This window comes from Nyctereutes procyonoides, unplaced genomic scaffold (assembly GCF_905146905.1).
Source record: "Nyctereutes procyonoides isolate TBG_1078 unplaced genomic scaffold, NYPRO_anot_genome, whole genome shotgun sequence".
In the NCBI taxonomy this organism is placed as follows: domain Eukaryota; kingdom Metazoa; phylum Chordata; class Mammalia; order Carnivora; family Canidae; genus Nyctereutes; species Nyctereutes procyonoides.
The window spans coordinates 22081621-22094842 of record NW_026575037.1 but is presented as its reverse complement, the minus strand read 5'-3'; the positions used below and the strand labels follow the sequence as shown (position 1 = coordinate 22094842).

Here is a 13222-nt window from a genome sequence, read left to right as displayed (position 1 = left end):
AAACAATTATAAACTAATTCTTATAGATGAAAGCAAGTTAAAATTGACATCTGAAAAAGTTACATGCATTAAAATATCCATTACCAGGAAAATGAATTTGGCCTATATTGCTTAACTGTCTTTAAATAATTTTAACTCATTAGATTGTAAAAAATATTATTCTCTCAGGCCATACTTATCCCTATTTTAGGTAAGATGAAGACATAGAAAGTATACTTTTGATGATATTTCTAAAGCTTTAGTTTATATAGCTTGATCCTCTCATACTTATGCCCCAAATACTAGACCATGGTACCTCTCCTATAAACATGATATACAATGTAATGGGTAATTGTTTTGGACTTTTATATAAAAGCTTACTCTCTATTCTAATCTTGGTGAAGAAATATCATTATGTTGTATTTGATTTAAATTAGGATTGTTAACACTGTTTTAAGAACTTATTTTTATCTTACATATAATCTACTGGAAAATGATTTTTTATTTTCTATTATGAGAATTTGTAGGACTTTTAGTACACGTAAGCATTATTGTACAATTCCCTATAGACCCTGATATGTTATAGGATAGCTACATTTAGTTTAAAGCATATTTAATTACTAAAAAAATTGAAAATACTTTATTATAAAATGGGGCTATCTAAAATACTGTTTCTTGTAGTGACCCTTTGGAGAATCACATGAAGGAAAGGTTAATGGTTTTATTTTGCAATGAAAAGAAAAGACACAAATTGCTCTGAATCACCAAAAATCATTAAATTAAAAGCCTAAAGACCTAGAGAAAAGCCCCAAATCTGACTTGAAGTAAAATTTTAAGATACCTTCTTTCAAGTGTGTTAATTAATTTTGGAGTAAATCTGGAAAATAATTGGCTATTTTAGAGAATTTTTTAAAAATCAGCTTTTTTAAAAAAAAGTATGTAAATAAATTTAACTCTTGCAACTATGTGAATAGTTAATAGATATGTTTAGTTTGTTGGATATTTCCTCTAACCTAACATGAAGGCTTAATATGTTAAATTGTCATAATATGTGTTATAAAGAAAAAAAAAAGACCCCAGAGAATATTATATTAGTTCCAGGTTTGCCACAGCTCTGCTCTAATCCTTATTATATTTAGCAGTAAATAAATTCCTCAACAAATTTCTGGAGTGGTCAGGTTAGGAAGGTAACCCAATTTTATCCAAGTTCTAGAGTAATTATGAGAACTTTTTTTTTTTTTTTGGTTCGATAGAGTAGACTTCAGGAGACAAATACTGCTTTCAGTTTTCCCCTAGAGAAATGCAGTTATGCTCTCTCCTCAATCTCCAGCTGTTAGAATTCAGACACATAGATGCACGTAGCCCCTGCCACAAGCCTTAGTGCAGGGCTTTGTAAATAGTAGGCATTCAGTAAATGATGGTTGAAGGGAAACATAATTGCACTTCTTTTATCTCTGTAATAGAAGTTGCTTTTTAAAGTCCCTGTGTAGTCACTTCTTAGAACATTTTATTAGGATTTTTTCATCTGACTCTTACAGTAATGAAAAGAAGAAACCTGGATGCATGTTTAATATATACTTTTTCGGCCGTGTGTGTAACTTATTTCCTCTTTCTGGAAAGGGAGACCATGTTGTAATGGCAGTCACTGTGCTTCTGCATACTACTTTGGGTGTTTGTGGAAACTCACTCTTCTTTTAAATATTTTCAGAGATGTGACTGGTTATAAGAGATTTTTTTGTTGTTTGTAAGTAGACTATAGGTTTTGCTATTTTTTGTATTTTCTTGGTGTGTATTTTTAGCTGCATTTTAAATACAAAAGCAAAAGAAAACAAAAAGCAAAACTCAAAACCTTAATTAATTCTGGGCTTCCAAGCTATATTTTTTAATTGAGTAAGAGAATCTATCCCTCCCACTGCAGTGATCCAGACTTTAGCAGTTCCCTCCTCCTTGTCTCTGTACCTTTGCCATTTTAAAGTTGATTTATAGTTTGTTACTCTTAGTGATTTTAAGTACTCATGAAGTTCCTTGGCTTTCTCATGGGTTTTCATTTCCAACTAAATTACCTAACCTTTCTCCGAATGTCTTTTTTTCCCCTGTATCATCTTAATAGCTTGCTTCTCTCTGTTCTTAATGCTAGTACATACATACATATGCACATACATACATATATACATACATATTTAATGTAAAGACCTTAATTTTGGCTTTAAAAATAATTTCCAATTTGTTTCTAGCCCTTTAAGTTCATGGCTTTCCCACATTCAAAAGACCTTTTGTATGTATGGTATTATGAGCACTGTCATAATAGTGGTTTCCGGATCTTGCTGATAATATAATGACTTGGTGAACTTTTAAATGAATTATGTTCCTGGGCCCCATCACAGATATTCTGATCCAGTGAACTAGAGAAATTAATGTAGAAGTGTGACAGGTTGCTAACTTACATATTTATTCATTCATTCAGTCATTCAAATATTTATCAAGCACCTACTATTTGCTTGTATTATGCTAGGAGCTGAGTGAACAGGAAGACATAATATACTGCTCTCACATTCCATTCATCTGAATGCAACCACATGGCCACACCGTGTCAGGAGGGATGTTGAAAAATAGCTGGGTCAAGGTAACTAGGTTGAGCAAGTGCCAGTCAAAACTTAGGATTTCTCTTACCAAAGAAAGGGAGAGTGGATGTTGGTGGACTAGCAGTCATCTCTGCAATAAGTAAGCTAAAATGAAAATTATTTTAGCCAAACTGATATCATTCTTACCAGTTGAAAAACTCGGATCAGCCATTTGTGGTCCAGTTGAGCTCAGCGTGTCAACATCTGTTTCCAGAATTGGCCTGAATGATGAGTATGAGTAAGCATTGCAGAGTAGCAGTAGGAGGAGGAATAGCATGTACAAAGGTTCTACTGTGGGGAAGAGGTTGGCAAATCCAAGAAATGGAAGGAAATCTTGTATAGCTGTAGTAAGATGAACAAAAGAGTTATGCAAAATTAGTTTGTATGGGACACTTGGGTGGCTCAGTGGTTGAGCATCTGATGCCTTGCATAATGGAGCCCTGCACTGGTGGCTCTCCGCAAGGAGCCTGCTTCTCCTTCTCTCTCTCTCTCTCTCTCTCTCTCTCTCTCTCTGTCTCTCATGCATAAATAAATAAAATTTAAAAAGAAACCCAAAATGAAGTTGTAGAGATATGCAAGAGGTGCTATCATAAAGGATCTGTAGCTCTTGTTAAGGACATTTGGACTTTATTGGAAATTCACTGGAGATATTTAGCAGAAGATTGGTGTGATCTACTTTAACTTTGAAAAATCTCTTCTTTGGGTCTGGGTCCTGAAGATGACTGGGAATAAGCAATGAAACAGGAAGATCATTGAGACCATTTCCAGTAGTCTAGGTAGAGATGCTAGTTGCTCGAACTTGGTAGTGGCAGGTATGTAGAGAGAAGTGGACAGATTTGAATCTCCATCAGAGGTCTAATTTACAGTGCTTGGTGATGTATTGCATGTGGGTGATGAGAGAAAGGGTGAAGTGTTGAGGAGGACCTGCAAGATTCCGCTTTGAGTTACTGAATGAATGGAAGTGACATTGATATTAGAGACACTGGCCTGACATTGGGCTTGAGGTGGGATAAAAGCAGTTTGGTTGTCTTAATTTCATAATGGCTTCTGAAAGGAAAATAGTGAGAACTGGCCCTGTATTAATTGAAGTTCTAAAAAAAATAATTTAGGTTTTGATAGGTAATTTAAGCATACAAAGAGACAATGTAATGATACCCTCCACAAATATATCCTATGCTTTTCATTTGATATGGTTACTGTTTTAATCCTCAAGTAGAAGCTTGCTAGTAAATTAAGAAGGTAAGGTTAATTTTGTTTCTAAAAAAAAAAAAAGAACATTAGAAGGATTAAAGAAATGTGGGGATTTAAAATCTGATTCATGTACTGACCATAATATGTTTCAAGGGAGAATAAAACATTTTATCTTCGTAACTTTTTTCTAAAGCAGATAATTATTTGAAGCTGCGACTTTTCTAAATGTATGTGGCTTCTCCAGTACAGTGTAGTTACATCAAAGGAGGTATTTAAAACCATCAGAGGGGTGTTTTAGGGTTGTGTAGGTTATCTAAATATTATTTCTGGACATTTATTTTTACCTTCTGTTCTTTACTCTCATGTTTATTTTGTGATCCAGAAAGCAAAATTAAAATTTCTGGGTAGAGGGGTTAATTTACATTTCGTGAAAAGACACATCTAAAAGTCAAGAGAAAAATCTGTCACTTCTCTGAAAAACTTAGCTCCTTTAATAGGTTTTCTCTTCCTAACTCCCGGTTGGCATAATTACTTCCTTACTCACACTGTGTGCACGTGCCTTGCACTCTTTTAATTTATACCTGTTTGTTATGTTTACTCATGTAATTCCCTACTTTTATTCATAGTCACTTTAGTGTTAAGAGGGTAAAAGTGGAGAATTGGTGGTAATATTATTCATGTTGCAGTGAACTCCAACTGTGCTAAACCCAGGTTATAATTCCTCCCGTGGATGGATGCTTAGAAGGCTGAATTCTCGCTGTGTGAAAGGAATTTAAACATTTGATAAGAGTGATGAAATTATGTCTATTTCTGAAGTTCTTTTCACTGTTTAACTTTTTTGGGAGTCTAATATAATACCTAATAAGACTTAAAAAGATAAATTATTTACAGACTAAAGAATGACATAATAAAATCAGATGTCAGTTTTCAAGTAATCCTTAGCCATTGGAGATTGAGGCTTGCTTACTTTCTTAAGAAGAAAAAAAGAAAAAGAATAAAAAAAAAGAAAATAGCGGATACTTTTTTGGTATCACATAATGGGATTGTGTGGTAATAGCCATGTGACTAAAGTTACCGATGCTCTTCTGGGTTCAGGATTACATGACTATAAACTTTAGGATTCTGGGAGAACATGTACATTTATTTCCTAACTAAATTAAGAAGTTTGGAAATTAAAAGAGAAAATGCTATTTCCCAGACCAAATATTGAAAAAGTATAAAAAAGACACCACCGTTTTTATAGATAGAAACTGCTAAAAGCTAATTAGCACTGCAAAGGGCATTGGCAACTGGTGATAATTTACTCCAGTGATCCAAAGGACAGGGAAACAGCAAGGTTGACCCAGTCACTTTATATTAGAGTCATATCTTTCTGTCTAAAACTGATTTTAAAAACTATATTTCATTTTTACAAGCTATTTTTGAGCATTCATTTGTGCATCCAGAAACCACTTAATTCACCTGCTCTCTTGGTCTCTGAAAAACAGGAACAACTGTAGATCTACCTACTGATAGTCAAAACCTGCCTAGAAGAGGTCAAGGAAAACCTCTCTTCCAGCAGTTTGTGAAGCTTGAAATAATGTAGAAATAGGCAAAGAAACAAAGTGACCATATTTCTTACCAGGCAATGTTTTAGTCTCACATCTCTATATGAAATTAGATAGTATGCTCATGTAGAATAGTACTAGTTCAGTGGAAATGTGAGCCACATATGTAATTTAAAATTTTCTGGTAACCACATTAAAAACTAAAAAAAAATAGGTGAAATTAATTTTTATATATTTTATTTAACTAAATATTCAAAAAATTTTTGTAATGAAATCACTACAAAAGTTATTAATGACATATTTTACCTTTTGGGGGCTATTATGGTCTTCAAATTTCAATGTGTATTTTACACTTAAAACAAATCCCTGTTTGGACTAGTCACATTCCAAGTGGCTACTGTATTGGACAACACAGTTCTAGAACAAATGTTTTCTTTTTCTTTCCTATTTTCTGCACAGCTCCTGAGGGAGCTCAGAAACTACACTGGCTAATTTTGGAGATGAAGGCCCCATATTTACGGTTTCGTTAGGTAGGGCTTGTGGCAATATGATTAATATCCTAGATAGCTTACGCGGTATTGAATTCAGCACTGAAGGATTTGGAGTAAAGAAGGCTAAGGCATGGTTTGACTTACCTCCATTCTGTGTGGGCATGTATTAAGATTATCTTAAGAATACTCGATTTGTGGAGAACTGAATTATCAATTTCATGTTTTATAGAAGAATGCACTTTGAGGAATTTTCTTTTGCAAAGATGTAAGTAAAGCATGACATTTTAAAATAGTTCTTTTATTTTTAAAAGTAAAATTTGAAAATAACCCAGCCATTTACTTTTTATAATACATAAGATATACTTCCATCATAAGCCTTTTTTGGGGGGAGCAGTTTTTAAATACACGTATTGTTATTCATTCCCATTGGTTTTCCTTAAAGACATTTGAAGCTTAAAAAATGACATGATTATAAACTTTAGAAATAAGACATTAAGTCATAAGATATGGTTTTTCATCATCTAGCTATATTTATTGTTTGAATAGGTGGGTTACCTAAAAATGTGCATTTATTGAGTTTAGATTTTAATAATAAAAACTTCCTCTTAAATGAATCCTGATTTATGCACTTTGTGGGCTAAATGAATTAGGCTCCAAACTTTTATCTGAATCTATGGAGCTTGGATATAAATTGAAAAGATCACAGCTATGGGGAGAAGACCTATACTGCAAAGGCCTTTCTGCATAGATTATGAACATCATAACTCAATAATTTTTTCAAAACTGTGGTTATAATTGGACCCAATGGGGGTCTCTTTCTTTGATCAGATCACAGTAACTGTGACTTTACACTGGAAAATGTCACTACTGTGAAGGTTTATCACCTGTAGAGCTGGTCTTTCCTCTGATGCTGTGTTCATTTCTCATTAGCATTATTCAAAGTTTAGTTGTTAATTAGGTTGACACTTCAATTACAATCATCATCTACAGGAATAGCCAGGGCTGCTTGCATAAAGAAATTTAAAAAATACCATTCTTTGCATATATATGTAAAGGAGAAACGACATTATTTTGTTATCTGGTAGTTTCATAAGGGTAAGGATATGCTTCGTTAAGGGAACAATCCAACCACAATTTCTCCCACCTTTTTTTTTTTAAGATTTTATTTATTTATTCATGAGACACAGCGGGGGCGGGGGGGGGTGGAGACAGAGACACAGGCAGAGGGAGAAGCAGGCTCCATGCAGGGAGCCTGATGTGGGACTTGATCCCGGGACTCCAGGATCAGGCCCTGGGTTGAAGGCGGTGCTAAACCGCTGAGCCACCCGGGCTGCCCCCGGTTTTGTTTTTTTAAGAAAACAGAGTTTTTATGTGACTTCATGTTCCCATGTAAAGCATCAATAAGGAATGTACATGAGCACCAATATTTTTTAAGTGTAGGGAGTGTGGTTTTCCATAATGTGTGAAAAGAATTGGTCAGGTGAATTAGATGATAGGAACATATCACATCGCTTCCCCTTAAAAAAATAAAAGTATACATCAGGAGTTTGACTAACCTATAAAATACTCATCTGAGTAAGGGCTATTCATAAATAATACGCATTCTCTAAGATAATAGAACCTGAAATTGAAGGATCAAAATGTATTAAAATTTTAACAAATTTAGATGCTTGAAAAAATGATGCAAACCCTTGGGTAATAAATTTTTCTTTGATTTAAAAACATTTTAATCTGATTACTGGCTTATAAGGCAATGACATTGAACACAAACCCAGCACATTGTGATGGAAAAAACTGGACAGAACTGGGTTGAAATCTCAGTCTTACCATGTATTTCCTGTATACTGAGGACCAACTGATTAACATCTTTGAGCCCATGTTTCTTCATTCATAAATGGTAATATGAAGTCTTTTTTAGAAGCCTGTGAAAATTAAATGAGACAGTGTATAACATGTGCATAACCTACTCATGATAGGTTCTCAATCACTTTTAACTTCTCCCCCCTCTTTTTGTGTAATAATGGTGAAAACTGTTCAACAAATGACTAGAAAATTACATATGCAAATGAGGCTTCCAAAAATAAAATTAAATGGTAAGTGATCCTGGAGGACCTGTGTAACAAATAACCTTACATGGCAGAAATGAACGATACCCAACCGGCTTCATCTCAAAACAAGTAGACACATGTTGTAATTGCTAAAAATCTGCAGAAAAGTGGCTCACAAGCAGTTTACTGTAAAATAATTAAAGCTTATTTATGTCAAGAGGCCTTGGGAAAAAAAGAGAGCATAAACCAATTTGCATTAGCACGTTACTATGGGCTCCTGCTTTCGTTTCAATTAACAGACCAGCAGGTGCTCTCTGCAGTTAAAAAGATAAGCTATCTGGGAGGAGGATGAGTTTTTGGCTGACCTGCAGACACTGTGGTTTGCCTGCTGATTGGGTTCGTACCTCGCTGTACCAATTTCTGAGGTGTTAATTTAACTGTTCCTCTCTGTCATGCAGGTCTCGGCCCTGAAAAATAAACTGAAGAAGCAGTCTACAGCTACGGGTGATGGAGTAGCTAGGGCGTTTCTTAGGGCGCAGGCTGCTTTGTTTGGATCCTACAGAGATGCACTGAGATACAAACCTGTAAGCATTTTATTTCATCCCTATTTTAATTTGCTTTTTTATGGTTCTTTGAAATGGGGCAGAAAAAAAGAAACATTTTAATACCACACATGAAAAAAGTATCATAAAGGTCTTTCAAAATCCAAAATAATATGCTTTAAGACCTTATGTTCTGTGTCCAATTCCTTGACTTTTCAGTTTTAGTTCTTTTAGTAACCTTCAGTTACTGTTTCCCACATTCTTTTGCACATCATCTTACATGGTGTTCTCAGTTGCCTCCCTCTTAACTAATTAATGAATTGTGTTAATGCATTTTAATGAAGGTACCTGATCTTAAGATTTTGAAGAAATTAACCAGACATTTGCGTTTTATAGATTAGTGCATTTAGAAGTGACAAAATGAAAGTTTAAAAATATTGGAGCTTGCAAATTTTGCAGTATTTGGAAGTTTATTGTCTTCCTATTCCATAACACTTTTCTGAGTGGGCTTATCTATTTAGCATATGATAACTCATTTTGGCATTTCTTTTTTGTTTTAATACCCTAAAAATGATTATTCTGTAGAATTGTAGCCAGGCAAATTTTTACATAGTCCAAAAAAGGTATAAATAAAAATATATTTGTTTCTTTCTCTGGATTATTGGTTAAATATGTTAGTTGATTTTAATGAACATAGCTACACTGCCCTTCCATGACTGAATGAATAAATTGTAATGGATAAAAAACACTCAGTAACTAGTAGTAAGACCTGCTATCCACTCGGAGTTCCACTGTTATTAAGCTATGTAATTTTGACCCATTTCCTTATCTTTGTAGACTTTGATCGTCTCATTTGGAAAATGAGAATTCTTACTCTTTCCAGGTCTACTTTTTCAGAATTGGTGTGTGAACCCTATCATAAACTATGAAACACTACACACAGTGAATGGGTTATATCCTTTCTAAACTGACTTCTCAATTAGTAGTTCCCACCCAATCAATGACTCTTACATCTCTGAGGAGTTACTGAGTTACTAGGAGTCCTTAAATGGATAGGCAGATCAACTGCTGTCTCTAGAGAAGTACATATGTCTAATTTGCATGCTAATCTTTTTGAAATATGTGTCTATTTTTTAAAGCATTGTAGAAATCATAATATTGCACATAGTATACATATGAGGGAATCACATGGGAGAGTCTTTAAAATCCTTGACAGTTAGATGGTTTCCTTTTTTAAAAGACTGGAAACCAGTCATCTATACTAATAAAATTATAAAAATCATCCAGTTGTCAAATTTTTTTTAAAAACATATTGATTTCAAGTTTACACTACAGGAGGGAAATTTAGAAGTATCACTTAGCTTAAATTTTGCCACATTTAAATAATTTTTAATCTTTGCAGGCTACATTTTTGTTTTCCTTTTTAAATTTGTGAAGGACTTCAGGTTTGAGGAAAGCAAATTGAAGAGAAAATTTTCTTAAATGATTTAAATTATCAGTTGAGGAGCTAAGGGTCCAAGATTTCAATGACTTTGGTTTACTTTTTTTAATCTTCAAAGCCAAATTTCCAATTTCTATAGGAAAATACATATTTTCATCAGAGAATATCTTTCCTGTTTATCGATCACATCTTATTATAAATTTGTTTGTTAAATTATCTACCTTTTTCCTTTTTATGTTTGGTGTTTTTTTCCTTTTTTCTAGTAGTTCTTTCTGGAAGTTGAGGGACAGTATTTTCATCCTATATGTTTTCTACATTTCTTTTGACTCAATCTTGAGTGAAAGTTTAATTTTTAAAGTATATTAACTATATTTAAACAATTTTTTTTTATTTTCCAAAGAAATAGTTTTTAAAGAAAATGATTTGTTTCTTTGTTGTGGATATTTTTGTTGTCATTTAGGCATTATCTTTACAGATTACTCTATATTTTAATTCATTAAAAGTACATTTACTTTTTATTTTGTTAACTCTTTTGGACATTTATATAATAGGCATATGTCTTTAATATACTTTGATTGATATTTAAAAAAAGAGCCACGCTTAGAAGTTCGAGTTATTTCATGGTTTTGTCTCTTTTCATAAAATATCTCAGTAGTATCCTCTAGCTATTAGGGTACAACTGGAAAAAAAAACCATTACTAAATGGCTTTAAATGAACACTTCTTCTAACAGGGTATTACTTTTCCAAATTTCATGATTGTTTATATACATATAAAAGCACATTATTCTTTTTATTATGTTATCTCTCTCGCCTTGCCAAAACCAAACCTGTAGATTAGGCCTATGACTGTCCTTGCAGGTCTTGGGGATGGCCAGGCAGTCTGTCTTGACTTCTTTTCCTAAACTTTGACCTCTGTGCTGAGAGTTCTGCCTGAAGTTCCAAATGTCCCAAGCTTCTCAGGCTTCCAAACATTCCAAACAAATTATTGCCATTAATGTTCTTTCTTCCTGGTCGCGCTCTTATCTTTCTTGCTTTTAATGGCCACCTCGGCCTCCTGATCCTTGAAGCTATTGGTTATACTGACATTTTCCTGTGAATTGATTATACTTACTTTTCTTTCACACCTTTCTTCTCCCTTTTTTGAGTGTTATTTATTACGGTTCTTTTAGTCTTACTTTGACTGAAATTCGTAATTTATTAGTTGCTCTTTAAAACAATAAATTGACCATTAAGTACCTGCTGGCATTAATAGGCATTAATAGACCCTTTAGATAAGCTATTTACCCTTTTCATTTTAAAGATAAGGAAGATGATGGGACGCCTGGGTAACTCAGCGGTTGAGCGGCTGCCTTCAGCTCAGGTCATGATCCGGATTCCGGGGTCCTGGGATCAAGTCCCACATCCGACTCCCCACAGGGAGCCTGCTTCTCCCTCTGTCTGTGTCTCTGCCTCTCTCTGTATCTCTAATGGAAAAATAAAATATGAAAAAAAAAAAGATGAGGAAAACAATGTTCACAGATTGTAGATAACCTCACTGAGTTTCTGTAGCTGGTAGATAGTGGGGCCGCACTTGAATCTGTTGTTTCCACAGTCCCATTCTTGTTCCAGTGTGGCATGTCTCTGCCCTCCCTGGCCTATGTTACTGTCTCAGATTTCCTTGACATAAATGTCCTGAACTTATGTTTCTTTGAAATGAAGATGCATGGAAGGCCGTCAGTACACACTTAGGGAAAGATAGAACAAATGATGCAGTCTTAGGACTTTTTTCCAAAAGGAGCACATGGTATAAGCATCCCACAGTGTGTGTATAAATTGGAGAAATAATTTGTTATTCGTGCTCCGTATTTCCATTTGTGGTTTTTTCGACCTGGGGTAACTGCCACTGTTCAGACCACACCTTCTCCTTCTGACTTCTGTAGTGTTGTTGGGAGGCCAGTCAGATGTGGCTTGTGAGGTAAAGCCCTCAGGATAACTTGAATCTCCATTTTCAAATGCAAGTATTAAATACCTATGCTAAATGCTGCCAAAGAGGAACTTCTATTATAAATTAAACTTAAAATGTCTGAGCAACGACTCCAAATATGTTGTGACTCTTCTCATATTCCTCACTTACACCTTCTAAATGACACACTGGCCTGATTGACAAATAAATTGTGCCTGCTCTTAATTATAAAGAAAAGTATACAAACATACAACTCCTTAAAGTTGTTGGAAAGTGATTGATTGATTGATTGATTGATTTTAAGGTATTCATTTATTTGAGAGAGAGAGAGCATGAGCATGAGGAAGGGAGGAGCAGAGGGACTCCCTGCAGAGCAGAGAGCCAGATGTGGGACTCAATCCTGGGACTCTGGGATCATGACCTGAGCCAAAGGCAGACATTCAACCACTGAGCCACCCAGGTGCCCTGGAGAGTGTTTTAAATAAAACAGTGGATATTATGCTTTTTGGGGAGATTTTAGCCAACAGCAAGTTAGCTACTTTTTAAAATTCAAAAATATGAGATCAAAGTAATGTACTAAATGGATTGAAGAGAAGTGATGAGAACACAGACTCTCTATATAACCAGGCTGTCTGGGTTCAGATCCTCCTCCTGTGACTGACTAGTTGTATGAGTTTGGGCAAATTAATCTCTTAGTGCTGTAGTTTCTTCATGTGTTCTTTAAAAAAGGTAATAATTGGGATCCCTGGGTGGCGCAGCGGTTTGGCGCCTGCCTTTGGCTCAGGGCGCGATCCTGGAGACCCAGGATCGAATCCCATATCGGGCTCCCGGTGCATGGAGCCTGCTTCTCCCTCTGCCTGTGTCTCTGTCTCTCTCTCTCTCTCTCTGTGTGTGTGTGAGAGAATATCATAAATAAATAAATAAATTTAAAAAAAAAAAGGTAATAATTTTTCTTGGGTTGTTTAGAGGATAAAATGAGTTCATAAATGTAAGTTACTTAGAACAGTGTCTGGCATATAATCAGTGTCTTAAATATTAGCTGTTATTATTTAAAATGACATTTTAGTAGTAGTAAGTTTGGGGAGGAAAATCCCATTAACAAAACTAAAATACCCTCCTCTTATTCCTCAAAAGAAAAACATTGTTATAAACATGAGAATGCTTTTAAGTGATGTATTAAATAACTAATAAAGGGTCATCAGTTGTACCTCTGTGTATCATTTGTGTCACAAGCTATTAAAAATAAAAGGTCGATTTTTGACCAATAGCAAATGCTATTGCTATGAAATGAAATTGAAATGAAATGTTTGTGCCTGAGTCAAAATATTGCTTACTACATTCAAAGGCACATACTTGATTATCCTGTCTAGGATCATAGAACTAACACTCAGATCTAGTCCTTTGAATACTTAGGGTGCT

At 34.6% G+C, this 13222-nt stretch overlaps 1 protein-coding gene across 4 annotated transcripts in view; it reads left to right on the top strand.

Annotated features, from left to right (window-relative positions):
• Window positions 1–13222, top strand: part of DENND1B (DENN domain containing 1B) — a 265482-nt gene that overhangs the window by 175983 nt on the left and 76277 nt on the right. For all 4 annotated transcript variants that reach the window (XM_055319215.1, XM_055319213.1, XM_055319216.1 and 1 more), the window contains one exon: window positions 8336–8461. In XM_055319215.1, the coding sequence (XP_055175190.1) occupies window positions 8336–8461 (126 nt within the window). The remainder of the gene's footprint in view (window positions 1–8335; window positions 8462–13222) is intronic.